We start from the raw sequence: 26,692 nt of genomic DNA, 5'->3' as shown, positions 1-26,692 counted from the left end.
GGGGGGAAAAGATTACATATTTTCAATAGTTTTGAAACATTTTAACAACATAAATCTTGTATGGGGGTCCCTGGCAGGCTGGCACAACATATTTTCAGTTAGGGGTCCGTGGCCAAATACAAATTAATCTGGGGGTCCTTGACATGAAAAAACAACATTAGGAAGCAAGCCCAAATAAGCAACTACACTTTAGAAACAAGCCCAACCAATATTTACAAGCCCAATGTTGCTTATAATAAGCAGAGGTGGAAACGCTGCTCTGTGTGTGTGTGTGTGTGTGTGTGTGTGTGTGTGTGTGTGTGTGTGTGTGTGTGTGTGTGTGTGTGTGTGTGTGTGTGTGTGTGTGTGTGTGTGTGTGTGTGTGTGTGTGTGTGTGTGTGTGTGTGTGTGTGTGTGTGTGTGTGTGCACATGCGGCACGTAGCTGGCATGTGATCAAATCCTACCAGAGCTCCTTGACTAAACCCTCCTCCATCATTTCTCTTTCATCTTCTTTCAATTCACTCTCTCTCTCTCAAAAACACAACAAGCACCAAAGAGGAACACGCTTCTTTTCTCTTAACCCTTTAAGACCCGGAAAGAATCTGTGTCATTTTTAGATTTCTTTGGCTATTCAAAAATAGCAGATCTACAAGCTTGTAAAAGATCTGCTATTTTTGAAGAATCGTGAAAATTTGTGCAAATCTTTGAATACACTGTATATATTTAAAGTGAACATTTTTTTTTTTTTTTTTTTTCTTATAATTTTTGTCCCACGATTTTGTAACCCACATTTTTTCACCCAGTGCCAATTGCCTATGTAATCCTGGGCACTACCTACCCTCTGCCAGCCTAGGGAGAGCCCAAGCTGAAGCTCATGCCTCCTTCAATGCATGAGGAGCAAGCAGGCCGCTTCTTATCACCCGACAGGGGGGAGTTTCCCTGGTTGGACATAGCGCGTGGAAGGAACACGTTATTCCAACCAGTTCCCTTCTCCTCCATCAGGCGCCCCGGCTGACCAGGGGGAGGCAGTATAGTGACCAGGATTACTACATGTTTTTGTGAGGGTATTAACTACCCTAGGAGACACGGGGAGAACATGCAAACTCCACACAGAGTAGGCCCTTTCACCAACCCCACCTAGGGTATGGGCGCCGATGACGTGGAGGAGAGAACACGCCCCCAGCGCCCACAGCGTCCCTGGCGGGAATGGAACCCAGGACCTTCTAGCTGTGAGGCGACAGCGCTACCGAATGCGCCACCGTGCCCCTAAAGTGAACATTTGTAACTCAAATCTTTGCTTCTGGGGAATGTTCTACAAATGTGTTCATGTCCCTGGACCCCACTTAAAGAACCACTGTTCTAGATCAAGGGTTCCCAAACTGTTCAATGCCGCAACCCCCCAAAATAATCATATATGAACTGGGGACCCCCCACCCTGACAAGCACTTGGAGTTGTAGGCATTAGGCATTTATTTTGACTCATTTTGTGAAAATAGAAATCTTAAAATGACACAGATGCGTTCCCGGTCTTAGAGGGTTAAGCCCCATTTCAAAAATAGTAACATGTTGTGAGCTTATATTGCATGTTATATTTTGCAATGTTATGCCCAAGATAGGGATGCCTGGTTTAAAGTGGTTAGAACAAATTAAATCATGATTCATGTTGTGGCTCTCAGGACCTCGGCCTTCATGATTTGTGGCCGGTCTGTCTGTGACGTCAATCATGTGCAACACCAAGTCGTCTATGTATGACATATCTATGACATATGACTGTACATTTTGAGCTGAGGTTTCAGCCCGATCACAGCCCATTGACCTTCCATTATGAAATCAAAGTTAAACGTGGAAAAAGCAATTTAGTAGAAGTACTTCAGTGGCCAACTGGCCGGTCCAGAGGTTTGCAAGCTCGCTGTATAGCTCTGGCACAGAGCTTGTTCTATACCAGTGGTTCCCCAAACTATACTATAACAAGAAATGATGACTGACAGTCATTATAGTCGTTATACCAGGTTGCTTTTTTTACCCCGATCAAATGCTACCAGCTGCTTCTCTCTGTGAGCGCGCGCGTCCGCGCGCGTGTGTGTGTTAGCATACATTTGTTGTTAGCACTTAGGACTCATTAGCATGCTCAGTAGCAACCAGACAGGGCTCAACTACTGCCATCTTTGTCAACCAAAACAGCCACAATGGCCACTTAAATGAGCTTCTGAGCTTACACACCTGGAGCAAATTAATTAACGAGCGACATTAAGCAGCACTGACGACCGGGCAGCGATACACGCTTGTCAGCCCCAACTGAGTGAATGAGAGAGGGGGAGAAGAGAGACGGGAGGATGGCCCGTCTCCCCATTGGCTTAAAGGACAGCCAGTCTCCCCATTGGCTTAAGGATTAAAGGACAGCCAATGATGAAAAGGTCACTAGAAAGTGTTTAGAAAGTGTTGAGTAGTTGATCAGTCTCTTCTTAGACCCGGTTACTCTTCGAGCAACCTGGTAAAAATGGTCAAACATAGGCCAAATTGTCAAATATTACCGTAGCTGTAGATCAGCTATTTTCACAACATTTATCTGTGGAACCGAGTCAAACTAGATATAATGCCACAATTCCAAGTGCTTGTCAGGGTGAGAGGTCCCCAGTTAAAATATGATTTGGCATTTATTTTGACTCGGTTCCACAGATACATTTTGTGAAAATAGGCAAACTACAAACACACTGCAAGGCGTTGTGAGCTTGTAGATCAGCTATTTTCACTACGTTTGCCTCTTTCTTACACAATATTAGACCAATTTGGTAAAAAGGTCTTAAAAGTCATTAAATTGTAACTTTAGAAATGTGCTGGTACCCTGTATACACTGAGAATTTTGTTTTGCACATTAAGCTAATCATCTGGGGACCCCCCGAAAACCCCAAACACTGTTCTAGACGGCTTGCCTGAATTCTGAGGAGTCACGCTGTAAAAAGAAAAAAAGGCAAATGAATAATTCTGGTCATGCCTGACCTTGGATCTCTCCTCCCTCAAGTGCCTCCTTCTCATGTTTATGTCTAAATGTTTATGGACAGAAAAAGAAATAGAATGCAGTGGAGCATGCATCATGAAATGCCCGATTTATACTCCATCGCACGACAAAAATCACCGACCTACAAGCTCACTATGTGCCGTGTAATGTATAGGGTCACACACACACACACACGCACACCTTAGTCACAGACTCCTCATTTAGGGAATCCATATATAGCAGATCATGCAATGCAGTGGTTCTCAACCAGTGGTCCGGGGACCACCAGTGGTCCTTGAGGAGGTTCCAGGTGGTCCCCTGCTAAATGATGGAGAGTTGGTACATGGACCCTTATAGATCTTTAACTCTTGAGAGCGTAAATGAAACCCATTTTACGCTCTCAAGAGTTAAATTATTGTTAAACATCTGCATTACTTAATTAAAGAATTGTTGTTTTGATCAACGTTTGCCAGTCATCTCTCCTATGGTAACAACATCAATACAGCATTGTGGACGAAATCTCATCCAACGACAACAAAATATTCTACGTTTTGGGTCTGAGATGCTAAATCTCATCAGACGGTGGTCTGTGGCTCAAATGCCGAATAAATAATGGACCTTGATATGAAAAAGGTTGAAAACCACTGATGTAATGTATAGGGCTGTCACGATCATGAGATTTTGGATGACGTACAAAGAAAGAATTGCTGTGTTTTTGGCATTGAACATTGGAACATATGAATCAAAATTACATTTCTGCTTGCCTTTCAGGCTTCGTAAACAAAAATTGCAAGGGCCAGATATGAAAAATTTCTTGAATACATACACAGAAATGACCAGTCATGACTGACAGTCAAAATAAATAACGTTCTATGGCCAAAGCAAGCATGTGCATTTAATAATTTGACACTTACAGTATCAAATAAATCTAAAAAATAGCGAAAGTAGCCAATCTACAAGCTCACAACGCGACGAATCGAAACATATTGTGAGCTTATAGATCGGCTATTTTTGCTATTAGACAGATGAACGGAAACGATTCTGGCGATTATGCAAAAATATTTGCGATTATCTCAAATAATTGTGTGATTCATGTGATTATGTACAGTAATAATATGACAGGCCTGGTCACAGACGTGACACATTGTGAGCTTGTAGATCTGCTATTTTCGGTGTATGAAATCAGGCTCGAGAGTGAGACGGACAGGCGGGAAGAAGACTGGATCTCCTGCTGTTACCTAGGAGATGCAAGCTGTTCCTACATGACAACAACCAGCCTCGGAGGGGAACCCGTTACCTTGGAAACCCCCAGGAACACTGGGGCGCCGTGGGAAGAAAGGAAGACACGATATGAGAGAGAGAGAGAGAGAGAGAGAGAGAGAGAGAGAGAGAGAGAGAGAGAGAGAGAGAGAGAGAGAGAGAGAGAGAGAGAGAGAGAGAGAGAGAGAGAGAGAGAGAGAGAGAGAGAGAGAGAGAGAGAGAGAGAGAAAGAAAAGAAAAGAAAAGAAAAGAAAAGAAAGAAAGACAAGAAGAGAGAGACAGAAAGAAAGACATGAAGAGAGAGAGAGAGAAAGAAGGAAGAGAAAGAAAGACATGAAGAGAGAGAGAGAGAAAGAAAGAAAGAAAGAAGAGAAAGACATGAAGAGAGAGAGAGAGAGAGAGAGAAAGAGAGAGAGAAAGAGGAAAGAGAAGAATCTGAGAGAGAAAGAAAGAAGAGGAAAGACAGACAGCTGGGGGACGGGACGGGGGAGCCGGGGGGGCAGGATGACCCCGATGGGGGACAAAAAAACAAAACAATAACTCCTCGCTTTCTCCTTTCTCCTCTTCTCTCAAACTGAGATTTGGGTTTTAACCCTTTAAGACCTGAGGCCGAGTCCACAAACGCCTTCTAAACCAGTGGTTCGCAAACTTTTTCGTGCCAAGGACCCCAACAAGATTGATATGGATTTGGCTGCGGACCCCCTCTGAAAGTTTTTTGGACCTGGGGACCCCCAGAAGACAAGATTTGTGTTAAAAAAATCAAAAGTATTCAAGATTTTTCCTAAAATGTTCAAAAATAGCACATGTACATATGCTCGCACAAGTATATGAGCTTGTATATCTGCTATTTTTGAATGAAAATCTAAAATGACACGGATGATTTCCCGGTTTTTGATGGGTGGAATCAGGGGTTATCAAACTTGTTTTTATACCACAACCTCATTTCATGGGAAAAGTTTCTTGGCGATCCCACACACAGTTGATTTATAGTGGAAATGGCAGTTAAAATACTAAATACTAAAATAAATATAATAATGTCTTATCAACGTAGTTTAAAAGCTACGGTGTTTCTATAAAAAAAGTTTCTATAAACATTTGTAAAGGGAAGCATACGTTATATAGCCTATATCTGTTGCCAGAACCTTGATTAAAAAAAGCTAAAAAGGAAACACATTCACAAGGTATACATCACAAAGGTGGTCCCCTGCTAAATGATGGAGAGCTGGTAAATGGACCCTTATAGATCTTTAACTCTTGAGAGTGTAAACCCTTACGGGTCCATTTGGTTTCATTTTACTTTGTCAAGAGTTCAATTATTGTTAAACACCTGCATTACTTAAAGGTTGGGTAAGTGAAAAATGTTGGTAATTTTTTTTTTTTTGTTAAAAAGGTTAAAGCTCTAGTAGTTCACAAAATACTTGTTTGGGGGACACATTTTTCCTTCCCACAACCTTACTTGGAGTCCAGTGACCGTCCCGTAGTTTGAGAACATCTGGTTAAAAAGAATGGTTCGGTTGTCAAACGAATCTTATCGGGCAATGCTCAGCTGAAGGCATTGGTGGGCCAATGAAATGTGATTACAGGTTTGCATACTGTGACACACACACACACACACACACACACACACACACACACACACACACACACACACACACACACACACACACACACACACACACACACACACACACACACACACACACACACACACACACACACACACACACACACACCAGTCTCATCATTTAGGGACTCCATAAATAGCAGCACCTAAACAGTCGGAGCATTCTGGTTGTGGTGCGTCAGACATGTATGAAAACTTAATGGCATCTCTGTCTACACTGACAGACACAGCGTGTGCTCTGTAATTGTTTGTCGGTCGCAGTGCTCCTAGTGTCAGTCATTACTTTAGTATTCGGGTCATTTCAAGTACAATTTTGAGATATTTTTTACTTTACTGGAGTATTTCCAATTTTCAGTACTTTTACTCCACTACATCTCAGAGGCAAATATTATACTTTTACTCCACTACAATTATTTGAAAACTTTAGTTACTGGTTACTTTGTAGATTTAGATTATTATTACAAAACATACATTAACCATTTCAGCCCAACAGTATATACACTTCGGCCACTTGATCTACAAGCTACAAAATCTGATACAAACTACAAACTCTACAAACTGAGTTTGTAGATCTGTTATTTTCAAAAGATTTTTATACATCTGAAAACTTGTGAAATGGGACATTCTGCTTTCTACTTCTGGTCCTTTACGTACATTTTGATACCAATACTTTTGTACTTTTACTCAAGTACATCAGAGTGTTTCTACATTGCAGTATTGATACTTTTACTTCAGTAAAGAAATGTAGTACTTTTTCCACCACTGCTGTATAATGAATCAAACGCCTTCATTCTTGACAGTGCTTATCAGGGACGTTAGGGCTGTATCACTATAATCTCATAATCAAATTTTCGAAGCAACTTATGTGTATGACCCATATTATGTGGCTATTTCTACCGTTGCCCTTGAAGTCACGCCGTTTATCCTTTGTTTGCATTTTTAACCGCTGTACATTGAAGCCTGGCCTACATTATTGTCTTTTGCAACTTCTGTTGGTTTGATGCTGCTCTCTTGGCCAGCTCTCCCAATAGCAACAAATATGTGATGTACAAATTTACAATAAATATAGTCCAAAGGAGCTGAACAAAAATACGTACACAAAGTATGTATTAATAGAGCATGACAATGTTTTGTCGAAACGTTGTCATGCTGTATTAATACATATTTTGTGTGCGGATATCCCTTCCATGTCCAATGCTCACGACATGTGGCAAAGCGATGCGCTGTGAGCTTGTAGATCGGCTTTTTTAACCCATTAAGACCGGGAACGCATCTGTGTCATTTTTTGATTTGAGCTAAAAAGCATTATTTTACACTTTGGCTATTCAAAAATAGCAGATATACAAGCTCGTAGCGTGGCACCGAGTGCCACGCTACGAGCTTGTAGATCTGCTATTTTTGAAAAATCGTGAAAATGTGTGCCAATCTTTGAATATATTATATTATTATATTATATTATTTTAAAGCGAACATTTTTTACTCAAATCTTTGCTTCTGGGGGTCCCTGGAACAACATATTTTGAGATGGGGGTCGGCGGCCAAATACATTATTTTGGGGGTCCTTGACATGAAAATGTTTGAGCACCACTGATATAGAAGCATACGTTTTTCAGACAACTGTTGGGATTTCGAAGACATTTGTAGAACCGCTTCAGGCCTTAATGGGTTAAATACCATATAAAGCGCTAAAAAGTGGTTAACAAAATTACGTTTAATTCTCAACAGAACAAAAAGAGTATCCAAGACGTTATGACCCTGAGAAAAAGAACAGACACTGATGTCTGGTCCTTGTAAAAGACATTGAAGGATAAATCATAATTGATCTGAACTGTGGTTTTGTCTGAGGCTAGTGTGACCGATTCATCCAGATAGAGACGGTTTCACCACAAAGCCTGAAGTCTCTTCGTCGAAATCAACCAGAAGTGTGTGGCTTTTAACCCATTCAGACCGGGAACGCGCTATGAGCTTGCAGATCTGTTTCTCTTTTTTTTTTATCGTGAAAATGTGTACCGTACAAATCTTTAGTTTGAATATATATGCATATTTATTTTAATTTTTTAAAGTGAACATTTGTAACTTAAATCTTTTGCTTCTGGGGATTCTATAAATGTCTTCTAAATACTAACAGTTTTTTTTTCTTTTTTCCAAACGTATGTTGCTATAATATCAGTGGTTCTCCAACTTTTTCCATGTCAAGGACCACCCAAAATTAAAAGTATTTGTCCACTGGCCCCCCCCATCTCAAAATATGTTGTTCCAGGGACCACCCCAGAAGCAAGGATTTGAGTTACAAATGTTCGCTTTAAAAAATATATACATATATTCAAAGATTTGCATGTTTTCACGTTTTTAATTTAAAAAAAATAGCAGACCTACAAGGTTATGAGCTTGTAGATCTGATATTTTTGAACAGCCAAGGAAATCTAAAATGATACATGATGCTTTCCCGGGTCTTAACGGGTCGACTGGTCAGGCTGTTTCTTGGAAAGAGAAGGAGGCCCTTCCTGGTATTTCGTTCGCTCAACTCACTGTAATTCTTCATTTCTGGCTATCAAAACATCTGACATTCAATATGCCTCCATCCGTGGAATGTGGAGAGAAGAGCCGCTTGACTCGCTCGCTTCACTTCAATGGGGCGGGTTCATGCAACATTGCAAGCAACACACAACACTTTATGTTCTACTGGGAATAATCGTGTTAAGCATTGATCGCTCTGGCCAAAAAAAGAAATGAAAGCCTGTGCAAAGCAATCTAGAGATATTCTAATTGCGTTACGCTCATTCAGATTATGTCCATGCACCAATTGAGATCATCAGACGTAGGGGCGGGGGTTTGTATGACAATTGCTACGGTATAATTGGACTTTCGCCTTCATCAGATTAAGGTCGGTTCATTTACAAGTGCACCATCATCAACAAAACCCATGCGGTATATAGGCGACAGTTGAGGAAGAGTCTACTCTTAATTTGGTTAACATCAGATTGTTAGAGTGCATGGCAACCGATTTTGCCAGTGGTGGAAAGTAACTAAGTACAATTTTGCGGTACTTTTACTTTATTGGAGTGTTTTCCAATTTTCTATACTTTTACTTCTACTCCACTACATCTCAGTATTGCACTTTTACTCCACTACAATTATTTGATTTTTAGCGGTGCCAACCGCTCTACACTTGGCTTTGACTCCGTGTCTGTGTGTCTGTCTGTGTGTCCGTATGAGCCCGGGATGAGCACGGCAAAGAAGCAACACATACAAACTAGGGGTGTGCCGATATATCGTCCCGCGATATATCGCGATACGTTTTCGCGACGATATGTATCGTTTTGGAAAAAAAAAATATCGTTTTTGAAAAAAAAAAAAAAATGTTTTTTTTTTTTTTTTTTTTTTACAATCATAATAATCAGGCATGCAAACGGCCCCGAAGTGAAAAGAGTGACAACATGTTTTTTTTTCGGGTCAGGTGTCATACTATTTGGATTCAAAACGGCTATTGTAGCTGAAAAGCTACAAGTTTGCATGTCTGAATAATGCAAAAACAGAATTATTTGTTTGCATTTTCTTTTTTTCTCCTCCATATATTTTCATAATAAAAAAAGTGCGTATCGTATCGTATCGAAATCGTATCGAAGTTGTGAGCCAAATATCGTATCGTATCGTTTCGTGAAATTAGTGTATCGGCACACCCCTAATACAAACACACGCACACACACGCACACACACGGACTTGGAGATTGCCTATGCCATCTCTCCTCTCATTGGCCACACGTGCCACTGGACCCCCAGCGTATGTTATGTCCGTCCGCCCGCATGAGCACGGGATGAGCACGGGATTTTAAACAGCTATAACTCCAGTTTGCAGCATGCCACCAAGTCCAAATTTGGTATGTGGACTTAGACCACCAATACGGGACGAACTGTAATTACTTAAGCCCTGCCCCCTCTGTCTGCCCATTGGCTGGCCTTTAAACAGCCATCATTCCAGTTTGCAGCATGCTACCAAGTACACATTTGGTAAGTGGACTGAGACCACCAATAGGGACGAACTGAAATGAGTTAAGCCCCACCCCAAAGGCACCGCTTCCTTCACACAGGGTGTGATTTTTTTTGTTACTAGTTACTCTGTAGATTTAGATTTGTATTACTAAACATACATTAACCACTTAAGCTCTATATATATATATTTCGGCTATTTGAAAATAACAGATCTACAAGCTCACAACACGTCACATCGCGACGCATTGTGAGCTTGTAGATCGGCTATTTTCAAAAGATGTGTATACATTTTGAAAACTTGAAATTCTGCATAATGAGTACTTTTACTTTTGGTGCTTAAAGTATATTTTGATGCCAATACTTTTGTACTTTTCGTATTCCGTACTTTTACTTGTAATGAAGTATTTCTACATTGTGGTATTGATACTCAAGTAAAACATTTTTTTTTTTTACTTTTTCCACCACTGTCTATTGGCTCGTCAGATATCAGCATAATGAGATTAGGAGATTGTTAGTAATCTAAGCATGCAGCCGTATGCCGTACGATGGCCTTAATCAGATTAGGCTTAGATTATCAGTGCTGATGTAAACAAACCCAGTAGCCCTGAGAACGTTAGTCACTACTATCATTTACATAAAGTCTGCCGGGCAAATTAAAGTGGTCGAGGGGGGAAAGGTTGTATTCTGTTGGATTCTACTGGATGTCTGCCATGGAAACATCAGGGCTGTTTTGGGGGAGATTAAATGTCTGTCTGATGCCATGTCCAATTTGATTGTCTTTCAGAGAAAGAGAAAAGAGGGGAAGAAAAGAAGAGAGGGAGGTAATCAAGCTGTACTAGAGTGGATTCACAGGGAGACTTGCTTCAGCGTTGCTTCTGGTACAGGAGAAATTGGACAAACTGATTGAACCAAGAGACAGAGGGAGAGTGATATATATATAGAGTACGTGTGTGTGTGTGTGTGTGTGTGTGTGTGTGTGTGTGTGTGTGTGTGTGTGTGTGTGTGTGTGTGTGTGTGTGTGTGTGTGTGAGAGAGAGAGTGTGATACTGGAGAGTGTGACCTAAGGCTTAGCAATACTCAACAGATCATATATAAAAAAAGAAATTCCATGTCGGTTTAAACAGTACGTGAAAGTACTTCATCAAACATAGTCTGTCTTGCTTTTCCATCACTATAAGGACATATGGCCATGGGTGTATATATACCGTGGTGCAATAAGGTTGAATTGTTTCATAAAATGTCTTATTAAGCATGGCATGGGGTGACACCAGGTTATGTGGGGATCTAGCCCTGAAACATGACTGTCATACCATGACAGTCATGGTGCTGAGTCCCCCCGGTTTATAGCGGTGTTCGATTTTTTTACATTGCCAACTCTCACATGTACATAAACGTTCAGATTTCAAATATAAAGTGCTTATCCCTGAGCCACGGATGTTACAAGGCGATCCGGACCGCGATAAGTACCCGTATCTCCCATATTGTTTTTTTTTTGTATATATCAGAGTTCAATACACCTCCCAACCATTAGTGTCGCATGGTTGAAAGTATCGGAGACAATTTGGAGAAAATCGGATTAAAGCCGGCGATCGGAGTAAAATGCTTTATATTTAACAATACGGGAGATACGGGAACTTATCGCGGTCCGGGTCGCCTTGTAACATCCGTGGCTCGGGGGGAAGCACTTTATATTTGAAATCTGAACGTGTATGTACATGTGAGAGTTGGCAATGTAACAAAAATCGAACACCGCTATAAACCAGGGGGACTCGGCACCATGAGACGCTTGTATACAAGCGTCATGTGAACCATGGCTAGTGGGGATCATAACTCTATATGATCTGTATGACTATATAGTGATTTCATCTTTGATGCACTATTTGACACTCACTCAGTGGTAGAAATAGTCAAGTACATGTACTCTAGTTGACTCTTTGACGTACTTTATTTCAGTTTATTTGCCTCTCAGAGGCAAATATTGTCTTCAATAATTATTTGACAGCTTTGGTTACTAGTTACTTTTGTTTCTTTCAGATTTATAGACGATTAAAGGTAGGGTAAGTGACACAATTGACAGATAAAATATGTATAATTATAGGTTAAGCTACCCAGTAATTAAAGCAAGGCCCACCTTTAGAAGTTTCAACGTTAAAGTGATGATGAGCAAAGTAATGCACTAATTACAATCCAATACTATGATTGTGAAATGGGCCATTCTGCAATGAGCACTTTTAAGTTTGGTAGCCTATTGTAAATATATGTTTAAGATCAATAGTTTTGTACTTTTACTCAAGTGTATTTCTGAATAGGCCTCCAGGACTTTTACTTAAACCGGATACTATTTCTATGTCATATTGCTACTTTTACTTTTACAAATCTGAGTACTTCTTTCCACCACAATCACTTTATCGATTCTGTAACTCGAGATACAGAATTGATCTGAGTGTGAGAGTTTACAAAATAATGTTCCATTTGTACTCTCTCAGAGTAAAAATATCAGATTGCTTTTCTCCGTTAAGCCTGATTTATACTTATTTGCACACTGGTGGTGTTGCATGCTGTAAATAGCAGCTCTACAAGCTCACCACGTGTCACGAATGTGAAGCATGGCGAGCTTGTAGATCTGCTATTTACACCAGCACAACACCAGCACGCAAACTAAGAAAACATTGGCCAAATTGTCAAATAATATAAGAAAGAGGCAAACATTTTGAAAATAGCTGATCTACAAGCTCACAACACCTCACAACGTGAGGCGTTGTGAGCTTGTAGATTATTTTCACAATATTTATCTGTGGAACTGACTGAAACAAAATGTAATGCCTCAACTCCTACGATTCTAAGTGTTTGTCAGGGTGGGGGGTCCCCAGTTCAAATGTGATTTTGAGGAGGGGGGTCAAAATCACAATTCTGTAACTCTGAGAGTACAAATGTAAGATTGTTACACTCTCAGAGTAAAAATATCAGATTACTTTCCTCCAACAGTGTTGACACTTACTCAAAGGTTAAGAAGAGGCCACTGAGAGTACAAATGTTACATCTTTACACTATCAGCGAGTAAAAATACCAGATTACTTTCCCCCAAACTTACTTGAAGGTGAAGAAGAGGCTACTGAGAGAGTGCAAATGTTAACATTTTTACACTCTCAGAGAGTAAAAATACCATATGACTTTCCCCCACACTTACTGGAAGCCAGGTGAAGAGCTACATGTGTACACTCTCTTAGAGAGTAAAAATACCAGATTACTTTCCTCCCCCCTCACACACATTTACTCGAAGGTGAAGAAGAGGCTACACTTGTACACTCTCAGAGAGTAAAAATACCAGATTACTTACTCGAAGGTGAAGAAGAGGCCGCTGGTGACAGAGATGAGCAGCAGAGTCAGGTAGAACACGCCGGTCTGCCGGGCCATCATGATCCTGCCGTTACAGTAGAACCTGTTCCTGCCGGGGAACAGCTCCCACTTCCTCCGGTTCTTCTTCTTGCTGCCCTTAGCCAGGCGGCTCTCTTCCTCCACGGCTCCTCCGGGCGAGGAGTTGCGGGTGCAAATCTGATTGTACTGACATTCCCGCATGGTGGAGGAGCCGGGTTCATGCTGCTGTTGGTGGTGGTCCAGAGCCAGATGCATCTGTCAACAACAAGATGTCGCACGATTCCCCAGCCAACCAAAACAAACAAACAAACAAAACGATCAAACAAATGATCGAAAAAAACGGTTTAATAATAACAACACGATCAATCCGATATTCGATTGTATCGAATCAGATATTCGATTATATCGAATATCGGTTCATATATCAACCCGATCGATCGGGTTGATTTGTTTATGTTCAATTTTAAATGGTCTCTCTCTCTCCTCTCTCTCCTCCTTGTTGTCAGTCACATTTCAATCATTTAAAAGGTTTTTTTTCTTCCATCATCATCAGGATGGATGGAACCCTGGTGAGATCAGAGCTCTCTCTCCATTCTTGTTTTTTTATCCTCCTATTTATGTTTAGAATCCTAAACTAGACGCTGTTGTTCAGCTGTAGCTTCTTTCTTTTTTTTACACAAAACACAAGCAAAAACACGTTGTTTTCTCCACCAGCTGGTCCAAAGGAGAGGAAGATGAAGCCAGATAATGATCCATAATAGTCCTTCTTCACAGCTCGTCCTGGCTGCTGCTCACACCACAACCGTGTTCTGTTTAAAGTCCGACCAATGGACCCGATCACCCTGTTCTTATAACACCTCCTCACCGTGTGGAGGAGGAGAGGATGACTCCTCTATGAGACCAACACGGTGGACATCACATCCATAGATAGCGTGGTGTTGGTGCCTGGCTGCTGGTGGAGGAGGTGAGTGAGTGAGTATACTGTGATGTGATGTGATGTGAGGGGGAAATATTTCCGCAAATCCCACGCCGAGCATCTTTCTGCTTCCTCCTCCTCCTCCTCCTCCTCCTCCTCCCACCCTGCAGAACAGAGCCGATGTGTTCCAGAGAGAGAGAGAGAAAGAGAGAGAGAGAGAGAGAGGTCTGTTTGAGCTCTCTCTCTACAGGCTGCCCCCTCCTCTCTCTCTCTCTCTCTCTCTCTCTCTCTCTCTCTCTCTCTCTCTCTATATATATATATATATATATATATATATATATATATCTCCCTCTCTCTCTCTCTCTCTCTCTCTCTCTCCCTCTCCCTCTCCCTCTCCCTCTCTCTCTCTCTCTCTCTCTCTCTCTCTCTCTCTCTCTCTCTCTCTCTCTCTCTCTCTCTCTCTCTCTCTCCATTGACATGGACAGCATTGTGTGTTAGTGTGTATACAGTGCCAAAGCAAGTGTGATTTTTTTTAATGTAAAATATATAATATTTATATAATATATAGAGCAGCCTGAGATATAACTGCCAAGCGTTGTCCACCTCCTCCAGGGAAATGTGTGCTGTATGGTTGTCAACCCCAGCAATATATATTGCCAGAGGCCAGATCTGATACATACAACACAACCACACAAATAGGACCAGACCTGACAACCACACATATGCTTGGCCAAAACTAATGGTTGATGATTTTTTCAAAATAAAGGCATAAGGCATAACCTCCTTCTTATAACCAGTGGTGGAAGAAGTACTCACATGTTGTACTTAAGTAAAAGTACCAATACCAATATTCAAAAATGGCCCCTGTCCAAGTCCTAACCTACCCCATGTCCTAACCTAACCTACCCCCCCCCCCCCTCTCTCTCTTTCTTCTTTTGTACATATTTTTCACCCTTCGTAACCTGTAAACTGATTGTATGACATTCTGTATAGTAGTGTGTATATCTGTCTGTCTCTTATATGTCATCATGATTTGTGTGCATGGGGATCTCATCTTAAACAAGCTAAGTGCTTAATGAGCTATCCAGTTTAGTAGACCTTGTATTGCGAATTTGTACTTCCATGTACTGTTATGTACTGTCATGTACTGTTCTCATGTCTTACTAAATAAAGTACATCAATCAATCAATCAAACCACAAAGAAATACTCTGTTACAAATAAATCTGGTAAGTCTGGTATTAAAAATGTGTATGACTGTACCTGTACTGTTTGCATTTCGTATTGTCAAATAAAGTATTCAATCAACACAAAAAATATATATATTATGAATATTAAATATACTTGAAATATACGAGTAAAAGCACAAAAGTAAGTATACTGAAAGTAAAAGTAGGCCTACTCATTACACAGAATGTCTCATTTCACAAGTTTCCAAATGTATAAAAATCCTTTGAATATAGCCTAAGTATACATAGGGCTGAAGTGGTTAATGTATGTAGCAGTTAATTGATGGGTAACAGGTATTCAGGTGGGCACCAATTAAGGAAGAGCTGTTGTTAAAAAATAAAAGTTTGGATTTTTTTAGCATACAAAGTAAACACGATTAGAACATGCTTAAAGATTTGACAATGAAGGTCTAATATTTCTACAATTGCTACAAAACCTGTTTATCCAGTCATTTGGTGGCATGAACAAGACGTTGAAGGATAAAACGAAGTCTCATAATGAAGTACCGTGCATGTTCACATCATGTTTATTGTTTAACATTTTGGACAAAATAGGCAATTTTACATCGAGGTGCCCAGCTGGTCCATACCATAGCGTTAGAAGGAGTTCTCCTTAACGCTATGTTACTTTCGAGCCGTTGCCCGCACACCCCCGGTAACGCAGCGGCCGCAGCCTCTCGTCTTTAGTAAAAATAAAAACTACACTTTCACTATTCACCCAAAAAAATACTGTTTTAAGATGTTGAAAACCTACTTTCCTTAGTGGGAACACTTGGATCTCCCCGCCTCACGTCTAAAATACACGTTTTGGTCAGCAACGAAAATATTTTACCGGGAGGTAAAATCTGGTCAATAGAAAAATTCCATTGACCAGATCTGTAGGGGGCGCAGTGGAGTGACTAAATCATTTTTCCATCCGGTGAAATATCTTCTTTTCTGGACAAAAAGTGTATTTTAAACGTGAGGTTGGGGGCTCCGAGTGTTCCCACTAAGGGAAGTAGACTTTCAAGTCAACATTTTAAACCCGTCTTTGTTTTGGTGAGTAAGCGAAAGTGTATTTTTTTATTACTAAAGACGAGGCACCTGCGGGTGTGCGGGCAATGGCTTAAAAGTACCACAGCATTAAGAAGGAGACCACCTGTAAAGAACATCCAGGCCAGGGCAATGAGGGCATACTTGCCAGCAATAGCCATAGATGGATACCACCGCAATGGTGGACCAAGGCAGGATGCCCCACCTATATAAGGGGATGAATGACCTATTCAGTCCCGACCCCCCAAGTGACCTCTTCGAATCCCAACCTTCCCATATATAGAGATCCCCATAGATGGAGACAATCAACCTCCCCAAGTCTGACATCATAGAATCTCTCCTAGACTTCTATACATGGAGATAACTAACCTACCTAACTCTGACATCAGAGAAGAACCCCTCCTGGAACCCCATATATGGAGCTAAACCGAAACGTCCAGGACTGACATCATAGTCCCAGGTTTGGGCATAACTCACATAGCCCGCTCCATATATGGATATGAGTGACGTCACCGTAGTGACACCAGGGCCGCAGCCAACGGTATAAAAGGCAACTCCCTGGTTAATTGAGTTCCAGCGAGATGAACTCCCTCCAGAGAAATAAGCATCAATAGAACTCATCTGTTTTTACCACCTATCACGACTTTCAAACGTTCCTACCTCGGTTAGTGCAGTGGTGTAAAGTGACTCAGTACATGTACTCAAGTACTGTACTTATTAGTACAATTTTGAGGTATTTTTTTTACTTTACTGGAGTATTTCCAAATTTCAATACTTTTACTTCTACTCCACTACATCTCAGAGGAAAACATTGTACTTTTACTGCACAAAAAACATATTTTAAAACTTTAGTTACTAGTTACTTTGCAGATATAAATGATTATATTATAAAACATACATTAGCCACTTTAGCCCTATTTTATACATAGGCTATTTGAAAATAGCAGATCTACAAGCTCACAACGCGTCGCATCGTGACGCGTTGTGAGCTTGTAGATCGGCTATTTTAAAACATTTTAGTTCTTTTACTTTATTATATATATATATTGATGGCAATACTTTTGTACTTTTACTCAAGTAACATTTTGAACACAGCCCTTTTACTTGTAATAGAGTATTCACTTTCAAACGTTCCTACCTCGGTACGTGTTTCTAGCCGGAGCGTTCTACGGTGACGGACGCATCACGTGGTGGTGCATCAACAAACAAACATGGCGGCGGAGAAGGAGGAAAGCAGGGTGAATGTCACTGTTGATGTTCAACAACAAACACAGGATGAGGACAAGGTATTCCTGCTGAAAGGTAAGCATTATTAACTTATTATTCACTTTGTCAGAGAGTCGCTGCTCTTCATTGCTGTTGTCTTATTGTATAATTCTCATGTTAATGACCTCTCTGCTCTTGCTAGTTCCATCCAGTGTTGCCAGATTCTGTGAGAGAAACAAGCAACCAGGTCTAAGGAAAACCAGCCCAAAAGAAGCGATTATGGGCCACATGAGCACTATTAACATATACATCAGCTATTTGAAAATAGCAGATCTACAAGCTCACAACGCGTCGCATCGCGACGCGTTGTGAGCTTGTAGATTGGCTATTTTCAAACAGGATCTTGCGAAGAAATTATAATAAGCAAATCTGGCAACCCTGGTTCCATCATGCCAACACAGCTAATGTCAGTGAGTCAAGCATTTTCATGTCAAGGACCCCCCAGATGATGATATGTGTGTATGTGTGTGGCCGTGGACCCCCCCACCCCCCATTTTTAAAGATTTTGTGCCAGTGACCCCCATAGCATAAGATTTGTACTTATAAGTACAATTTTGAGGTATTTTTTACTTTACTGGAGTATTTTAATTTTTCAGGACTTTTACTTCTACTCCACTACATCTCAGAGGCAAATATTGTACTTTATACTCCACTACAATTATTTAAAAGCTTTAGTTACTTGTTACTTTGTTCGGCCATTTGAAAATAGTGGATCTACAAGCTCACAATGCGTCGCGAGATTGTGAGCTTGTAGATATGCTATTTTCAATAGATTTTTAAACATTTGAAAACTTGTGAAATGGGACATTCTGCATAACGAGTACTATTACTTTGTGTACTTTTAAGTACATTTTGATACCTATACTCTTGTAGTTTTGCTGAAGTACATTTTGAATTCCGGACTTTTACTTGTATTGATGCTTTTACTTAAAGTAAAACATATGAGTACTTTTCACACCACTGTTGACCGCAGACCCCCGTTTGAAACGATTGTGTGCCAGGGACCCCCATAACAAAAGATTTGTCAAGATTGTATTTAATTGCCAATCTATAAGCTGAGCTTGCAGTAGGGATTGTAGAATCAGTGCTTAGAGGTAGCCTTGGATCAAGACTATCATAGATGTATTTCTTATTGATTTTGCATATCTATGATTGATATGCAAATGTCATAATCGATAACATACATCTATGATAGTCTCGATCCAAGGCTAGCTTAGAGGCACATTATTCCATCCCTTGTTATTGTCTGAATCTTAAATCATTTTTTATTAGAATAATTACCTTTTGTTTTGATCTTATCCACTAGATGGTGAATCAATATTTGTATTATTAATTTCCTAAAATATGGACATTTGTACCATGTTTATGGCTCGGCCGGTGGAGTGTCGTGGCTTTTTGTTTTGTCCTAACATTAACCACTTTCACCCTGGTGTGACTGACTCCCAACTAAACTTTTCAAAAAAGGTTCTGCATTTTTCAAAAACATTTCAAACATTTTCAAAAACATTTCAAACATTTTCAAAAAATGTAATGCATTTTTTTTTTTTAAATCTACATCTTTCAAAAAATGGCAGATCCAATCTGTTAAGATTGGCTGTTTTTCAAAATAGCCTAAGTATAAAATAGTGGTTAACACGATATCTCAGGAATGTCTAGAGGCAATTAATGTTGTGACGTTTTTGGGCACAAACGTCCACTTTGACTCAAGGAAGCAGAAGGTGGTCAAAGGTCGAGGTCACTGTGACCTCACACAACACACGTCTTCATTCACTACATAAACTATGGTCCAGGGGTCTTCAGCCAGAGGTCCGGGGACCACCAGTGGTCCTTGAGGAGGTTTCAGGTGGGCCCCCCAGCTAAATGATGGAGAGTTGGTAACCAAATTGACCCTTATAGATCTTTAACTCTTGAGAGTGTAAAATGAAACCAAATGGACCCTTTCGGGTCCAAGCTAAACTATGGGTTCAAGGGTTTTATTGGGTGGGCCCTAAAATTATGATGCCCTTGATCGCAGGGAATTATTTTGGGTGATACCGGCACCCTTGGTTCCGGCCGCCTGATGACGTAAAGTTATTTCCGCTCCTGACGAATCAGAAACCCGATAATGTTATTGATCCCGGGCTAGACTCTATATAGCATTCAGAGATTGTGAAATAGCTGTCTGGCTACGAAGACGTAAACGACAATACTGCCAGGCATACAACCATGACACGATATTTCTAGTTCATGTGTAAAATTGAAAATATCAAATAGAAATGGAATAATAATAAACAAGTTGTCAAAGACAGGGAAGCTTATGGAGATTCAGAATGTTTTTTTCTTTTATTTTAACCCATTAAGACCTGGAACTGTGTCATTTTTAGATTTGAGCTTAAAAGCATTATTTTACACTTTGAGCTATTCAAAAATAGCAGATCTACAAGCTCATAGCTTGTAGAGCTTGTAGATCTGCTATTTTTGAAAAATCGTGAAAATGTGTGCAAATCTTTGAATATATATATTTTTAAAGCGAACATTTTTTTACTCAAATCTTTGCTTCTGGGGGTCCCTGGAACAACATATTTTGATGGGGGTCCGTGGCCAAATACATATAATTTTGGGGGTCCTTGACATGAAAAAGATTGAGAACCACTGATATAGAAACAAACGTTTTTCTGTTGACTGTTGAGGTTTAGGAGACATGTAGAATCGGCCTTCAGGTCTCAATGGGTTAATACGATAATGATCTCCAATTATCCCCCAATTATACATTATTGTACTAGTCACCCTCACCAGCATGGCACTGATGAATTCTTGAGTTGAATACTTCTATCAACGCTGTGTGTTTATTAGACGGGTGACATAAGATTATGCACTCACAGAATTTGTTTCTCCTTTAGCACGTGTAACTGTAAATATGTCTTCAGTACATTACCTGATGTGTAATACGTCTTCATTGTCATTATGTGATTGCATGGATTAAAGTTCTGTCACGACCGATTTCAGTCATTTGGATTCTATAGAAAATAGCCGATCTACAAGGCTATTTTCAGTTATTATATTAAGATTAGACCATTTGAAGTGGTCAAACTACTCAGAACCATCTTCCATAAAACCCTAATGGTCTCGGATATTTCATAAAAGCAAAGGTTAATTAAAGCCTCAAGTCTGTGATGTCTTCACCTGGTGGTTGCCAGTATGTAGAACAGCAGGAACAATATTACTTTTTACATATTGTATTAATTGTTTAGGAAACATCGCTAGCGTGGGGTGTTCCTTTCACGCTGTTTCACAAATTGCACACTAGGCCAGGACCAATAGCCATACAAACATTTTCAGTCGTGAGATGAGATTTAGCTTTAATCCATGTGATTGTACTCTGTCTGTCCAGGAGCTGCCTTCCTCACCACAGTGGCCACCGCTGGGATGGTCGCTGGGTTTGGATCCACTCTGGCCTTGGCGAAGAAGAAAAGCCCCAAATGGTTCTATAAGGTATGATGGAAAAGAAATACACAGGATTTTGTGTTGTGTAACACTCACAAGACAGTCAATATGATCTGTTATGTTGACTACAAGACAGTCAATATGATCTGTTATGTTGACTACAGTGTTGGCATTAGGGTGGACATGTTTCTGTGTTCAATCATGCCATTAAAATGTAACTGAATGATACTATTCACATTCTTCATTCAAACCAAATGGAACTCATGTCTGTGCTGATCTGCAGTATTTATTCGTCTCACTCCAACCCGAAATGACACACTTATGTTTTTTTGTTTTTTGTTTTAACCCATTAAAACCGGGAAAGCATCTGTCATTTTAGATTTTAGCGTTGGCTATTTAAAAATAGTAGATATACAAGCTATTTATTCGTGCCACACTGCGAGCTTATACATCTTCTATTTTTGAAGATCTTTGAAAAATCTTGAAAGTGTTTGAAAAATGTTAAATCATTTTGAATTACGAAAACGTTTGAGAAACTACTGATTTAGAAGGCATTTGTCAGGTCTTAATTCCCACATTCATGGAATTATTCATTTCAAAAGATGCAAACCGTAATAAGCTAGTGTGTTACTCTTAAGGAATACTAGAAAAATGTAACTGTTTGTTTCTTTTCTTGTTTTACTTTGTAGAAGAAATACAACAAAATCTATAAATTCCAGGAACCTCTGCATGTTTGTTGGTCCTTGGCATGTCTTGAGAACCACTCATCCGTTCAACTTCACACTTGGCGGGATGCATTGGCGATGACCCAAGGGAGTCCATTGTCTATTGTGTCAAGTTGATCGGAGGAGCGGTCCTCCAGAACCGGCCCGTGGCAGACAGGAATCCCCCGAACGGTCATTCCTGTTACAGTCTGACTGATGCAGAAAAAAACGAAACGGACAATTCAGCATGTGTGATGTGTTAGGATCAACTCTCACCTGTGGACAAAAGTGACACTGTCATGGATGTTAAGGCTGAGCTACCGCTTATCAAATGCATTCTGCTCTCTCTGCAAAGACTAACCGAGGTTTGAAGCCTACAGGCTAGACTTTGGGCGCTTTCAGGTGGAAACCTTGTATCTCCTTATTCCATCTTTTGATATTTGTTAAAAAAAAATCTATGCCCTATTTTTTATACTTTGTCATATGACAGACAGTGTCATGTAAAACTAGTGAAGATATGCCCAAAATAGGGACACCAGGTTGAAAGTGGTTAGGTCTGTCTCTCTCAGCTCAGTGTCCTTGTAGTTAAAGGACGACTTCACCGATTTTCAACCTATCTTCATATAATTGGTCCTCACTAATACTCATGATAAAATGGTACCATTTCTTTCTACTTGGTCTGTGTCTCATAGGAGGGCTGTGGACAGTCCAGAAACCCGTCTACCAGTGACATCGTTAGGCATGATTTTTTTTTTCAAACAAGATTTCACATATTCTATTTAGATTTTTATTAACACGAGAACAATGCCTTCTTTTATTGCATTGCAACTTTCCAGGAATAGAAAGCCTGCAGTTTCTATTAGCTTGGATTCTCCATTGATGATGTCACTGGTAGACGGGACTCTCAACTGTCCACAGCCCTCCTCTGAGACACAGACCGAGTAGAAACAAATGGTACCATTTTATCATGAGTATTAGTGAGGACCAATTATATGAAGATAGGTTGAAAAGCGGTGAAGTCGTCCTTTAAGAGTTTGTTTTTATTTTGTGGGTGTTACAATGGGCCGAGGGGTTCAGACGCAGAGCAAAAAATGCAAACCCTGCGTTCCACTTAATTGGCCTGGAACTCCGCGTGATCATTCGTTCCTCACAGGAGCTAATTAAAGATGACGCACATGGAACCCAGGGCTCTTATTTGTTTTTTAGATATACTTGGCCGCTCGCAACAAGGGAGCCCTTGTGTTCAAGAGTCTATTTTTGGTGCCAGACCCCCTATCTGCGGGTTGTCAACACGGACCTCAGGGCAAACAGGGCCCTCGTAAAGTGGTCCAATTAGATTTCAGCGTGGAGAGCTATGCGTGTTATGAGGTCACCACGGTCCACCAACACAGATGGATTGCTGAGAAGAGTACTAAGGAGGTCCTGTGTGAAGTGTCCTGAGCCAGACTAGTGGCATATAGATAGCTGTGTGTCTTGCACAGCCTGTTGACAGGCGCAATGTCACACAAGAAAGGGGGCATTACTGAGGGTGGTCTGCGCTGCCTGGCGGCTCAACCTGTTAATGTGTTTATCACTGACGTAGGTACAGGTCAGTCTGCGGTTATCGTGGGGTGGAATCTGGCTCATGACTGTTTACTTCTTTGCCCGTATCCTCTTTGATCTCTCTCTCTTCGTTGGGTGAAAAGCTTCGATGTCCAAAACAGAAAAAAAAAATCACCTGTATTCCAATGGATCCAACGTACTGTAGTTATTTAGTCACAAGCTCTTGTTAGCATTTTTCATCGGTTAAATGTTTATAAAACCCACAGACACTTTCAACCCGGCGTCCCTATTTTGGGCATGTCATAATAAAATAGGGAAATCATTTATTTTAAAAAAGACACAAAGATGAAATATTGAGATCCAAGGTTTCTGCCCAACAACGACAAGACTAGGCTTGAATTCCACCAGAACGCTTATCTCTATTGCTGTATTATCCCTACACGTCACAATATAAAATCTTTGCATTGGTTTAGATAAGCTGTGTTTACAGTAGCCTTACAGGTTATTGACATTCTAAAAAGTGCATATTTCTGTTTATTTTAATTTTAATACAAACTTCCACCAAATGTTCAATGTAATGTGACTAACGTCATGTGTTTGTGTGCCCACCCAGGGGGTTACGGCCACGGCGGTGGCCCCAGAGAGCGGCGCGTCCCTGGCTCTAAGGGCGCTGGGCTGGGGGTCCCTGTATGCCTGGTGTGGAGTGGGCCTGATCAGCTTTACAGTATGGAAGGCCCTGGGTATACATAGTGTAAGTATTAATGCTATTCCAGACAGGGTATCTATAATTATATTACACCTGTTAACACCATACACTTGTATGTAGACACGCTGTCAAAACCAAACACACATCTTGAATTGTCTTCATCTTACTGTAATTAATTGTTACACTCGTGGTAGAATTTAGTGGTCGTTACATAATATGTCACCTGTGTGCTGGGTCTTATTTAAGCTTCCTCGTCTCTTCCAGCTGTCAGAGTTCAGACAGAAGATGCAGTCCATCGTCCCCGCCATCCCCAAGAACCCAGACACCGACACAGACTCCCAAACAGAATGGGAGTCCCTTTTCAAGACCAAATAAAGAAGAAAGCCTTTGGTTGAACTCATGAGCCAGGACTTATATCTGTACCACCTACCAAGGAAGATTGGACTACAGTGGACAATGAGACTCTATGGAGCGGAACAATATACGAAGAACTGGACTTCTTACTGTTTGATATATCAATCCTTGTGTTATAGCGCCAACCTCAACACAGATTTCTATCTCCTTTTGTCTGTTTTTACTTTATTTATTTTCATTTCACTTTATTTTTCTGTGTATATAATGTGTCATTCTCACATTTGCCTTTTTGTTCGTTGAATTTTCCATCTGGAAAATAATAAATCATTTACAGATAAAGAAGAAAGGGTTAATCTGTTCTGCAGCCTTAATCAGACAAGCCATCATGTGAATAAAAGACAATTTGCATTAGGGCCAGATTGTTTTACAACCAGTCTTCTACTGTTGGTCACTGGGAGCTGACCAGTACAACCAGAGTCTTCTAATGTTGGTCACTTAACTGCTCCATTGGGCTGATTGATGGTAAAACTCAAGGGTTGTCTACATGGACTCAGACCAGCAAATTTCTTGCAGTCTGCTTCCCAGCATGCTAAAAAGTCTCCAGTCATGTGAAGCAAGGGGAGTTATGCTTTATTTATGCGGCAACCAACAGTCACGCACCCAAAATAGCAGATCTGGACTCCAGAGGTTGTGGATCGGCCTTCTTTGGCACGCAACACCATCATACCACCAAGAATAAATTAGGCTTATTCTTGTTCTGCTCAGAACTTTGGAACTTGGGGGGGGGGGCTGTTAACTTATCTCCTGTCCGCTATTGTTGGTACAAAAAAAGGGAAAGTAGTATTTCCCATAGCACTGGATTTACACCCACTGATACCTGGAACGCATTTGTGTCACTTTAGATTTCATTGGCCATTCAAAAATAGCAGATATACAAGCTCATAGCGCGGCACCGAGTGCAGCGCTATGAGCTTGTAGATCTGCTATTTATGAATAGCCCAAAGTGTAAAATAATGCTTTTTAGCTCAAATCAAATCCGAAACATTAGAAATTTAGAGTTGATTGGTAGTACTTTGTAGTGACACTTTTTTTGGTCCCTAACATTCATCGAGCTCTGGACTTAGTAAATTAATTTTTTCACCATTGGGTCACTACCGAAACGAAACCGAAACGAAAGTTAAATCCGAAAAAATCACTGTAAGTGTGGAGGCCAAAATCGTCCCCCCGAAAACCTGTTAGGAGTACGTTTCAGGCAATTTAGAGTTGATTGGTAGTACTTTGTAGTGACACTTTTTTTGGTCCCTAACATTCATCGAGCTCTGGACTTAGTAAATTAATTTTCTCACCATTGGGTCACTACCGAAACGAAACCGAAACGAAAGTTAAATCCGAAAAAATCACTGTAAGTGTGGAGGCCAAAATCGTCCCCCCGAAAACCTGTAAGGAGTACGTTTCAGGCAATTGTAGTGACACTTTTTTTGGTCCCTAACATTCATCGAGCTCTGGACTTAGTACATTTATTTTTTCACCATTGGGTCACTACCGAAACGAAAGTTGGTCACTGGTGTGGTTGTCATGGTTACTAACCATGTGTCATGTGTGTCAGAATGATTGGAGGGCGGAGTGTGTCATCAGTGGAGATCTGGCCCACCTGAATTGTCCTCAATAGACGGGTTTCCGAGCGACGTCATCACAGAGCAGAATGCGCAATCTGCGCATGCCTGGGGGAAAGGCGCGTTCGAAAATACAGCCCTGAGCGGCAGTGAGCGCACTGGCCAATACAAACTAATAGGCGAGTGTGCTCCGGTGCGTAATTTCCAAACGCACCCATAGGCTTACCCCCTCCTCTGCGCGGTCATATCCTCTCAATGTTTACAAACATGAAACCCGTCTATAAAACAGGTGACTGGACTTCATTCTTGTTCTCTCTCACTGTGAAGCTCACTGGGAGCACTCCAGCCTTTTGGATTTTGCTTGTTAAAGAACAAGATCACTGTGGTAGAGGTTTGGGTTGTGTAGTTACCTTGTCATGATGTAACTCCAAAGTTGAACAAGAAATCTAAAATAATTGCTGTATAATAATTGAATAGAAATTGATCATTCAAAATATGCTCCTCATTGACATTGTACGGTGAAACAGCTCTCAAAGTCACTCTTTTAGCACGTAAACGAACACAAACAAAGCTGATTCAGTCAATATAGAACATCACCAAACCCAGTACTGTTTTTTTTTAAATAAAAATGTCAACTTCCTGTTGATTTTACTATTTGAAGATCCAGATCTAGATCTATATAGTC

At 40.6% G+C, this 26,692-nt stretch overlaps 2 protein-coding genes across 2 annotated transcripts in view; one reads left to right on the top strand and one right to left on the bottom strand.

The window, feature by feature from the left end:
* The window catches only part of LOC311062991 (palmitoyltransferase ZDHHC14-like), a gene marked incomplete at its 3' end in the record, with an annotated part of 52,291 nt that extends 38,705 nt beyond the window's left edge, over nucleotides 1-13,586 (bottom strand). Inside the window, exon 1 of the mRNA XM_084082210.1 lies at nucleotides 13,187-13,586. Coding sequence (XP_083938336.1) covers nucleotides 13,187-13,479 — 293 coding nt within the window. The 5' untranslated portion in view covers nucleotides 13,480-13,586. The remainder of the gene's footprint in view (nucleotides 1-13,186) is intronic.
* Nucleotides 13,587-17,591: 4,005 nt separating this feature from the next.
* On the top strand, nucleotides 17,592-24,725 carry LOC311063223 (transmembrane protein 242-like). Its single transcript, XM_084082511.1, has 4 exons — nucleotides 17,592-17,701; nucleotides 21,036-21,136; nucleotides 23,948-24,085; nucleotides 24,305-24,725. Exons 1-4 carry the CDS (start codon nucleotides 17,611-17,613, stop codon nucleotides 24,413-24,415), a joined length of 441 nt encoding a protein of 146 aa, XP_083938637.1. The 5' UTR covers nucleotides 17,592-17,610; the 3' UTR covers nucleotides 24,416-24,725.
* The last annotated feature ends 1,967 nt before the right edge of the window (nucleotides 24,726-26,692 follow it).

This window comes from Gymnoscopelus microlampas (assembly GCF_963454915.1).
Source record: "Gymnoscopelus microlampas genome assembly, chromosome: 16".
NCBI lineage: Eukaryota > Metazoa > Chordata > Actinopteri > Myctophiformes > Myctophidae > Gymnoscopelus > Gymnoscopelus microlampas.
The sequence above is the reverse complement of the archived record's forward strand: the minus strand, read 5'-3'. Positions and strand labels throughout refer to the sequence as shown.

Coding starts and splice junctions, on each gene's coding strand:
- LOC311063223 (XM_084082511.1), top strand. CDS start 17,611: ATGGCGGCGGAGAAGGAGGAAAGCAGGGTGAATGTCACTGTTGATGTT. Junction 17,702..21,035: donor CAAGGTATTCCTGCTGAAAG/GTAAGCATTATT, acceptor CTGTCTGTCCAG/GAGCTGCCTTCCTCACCACA. Junction 24,086..24,304: donor AGGCCCTGGGTATACATAGT/GTAAGTATTAAT, acceptor CGTCTCTTCCAG/CTGTCAGAGTTCAGACAGAA.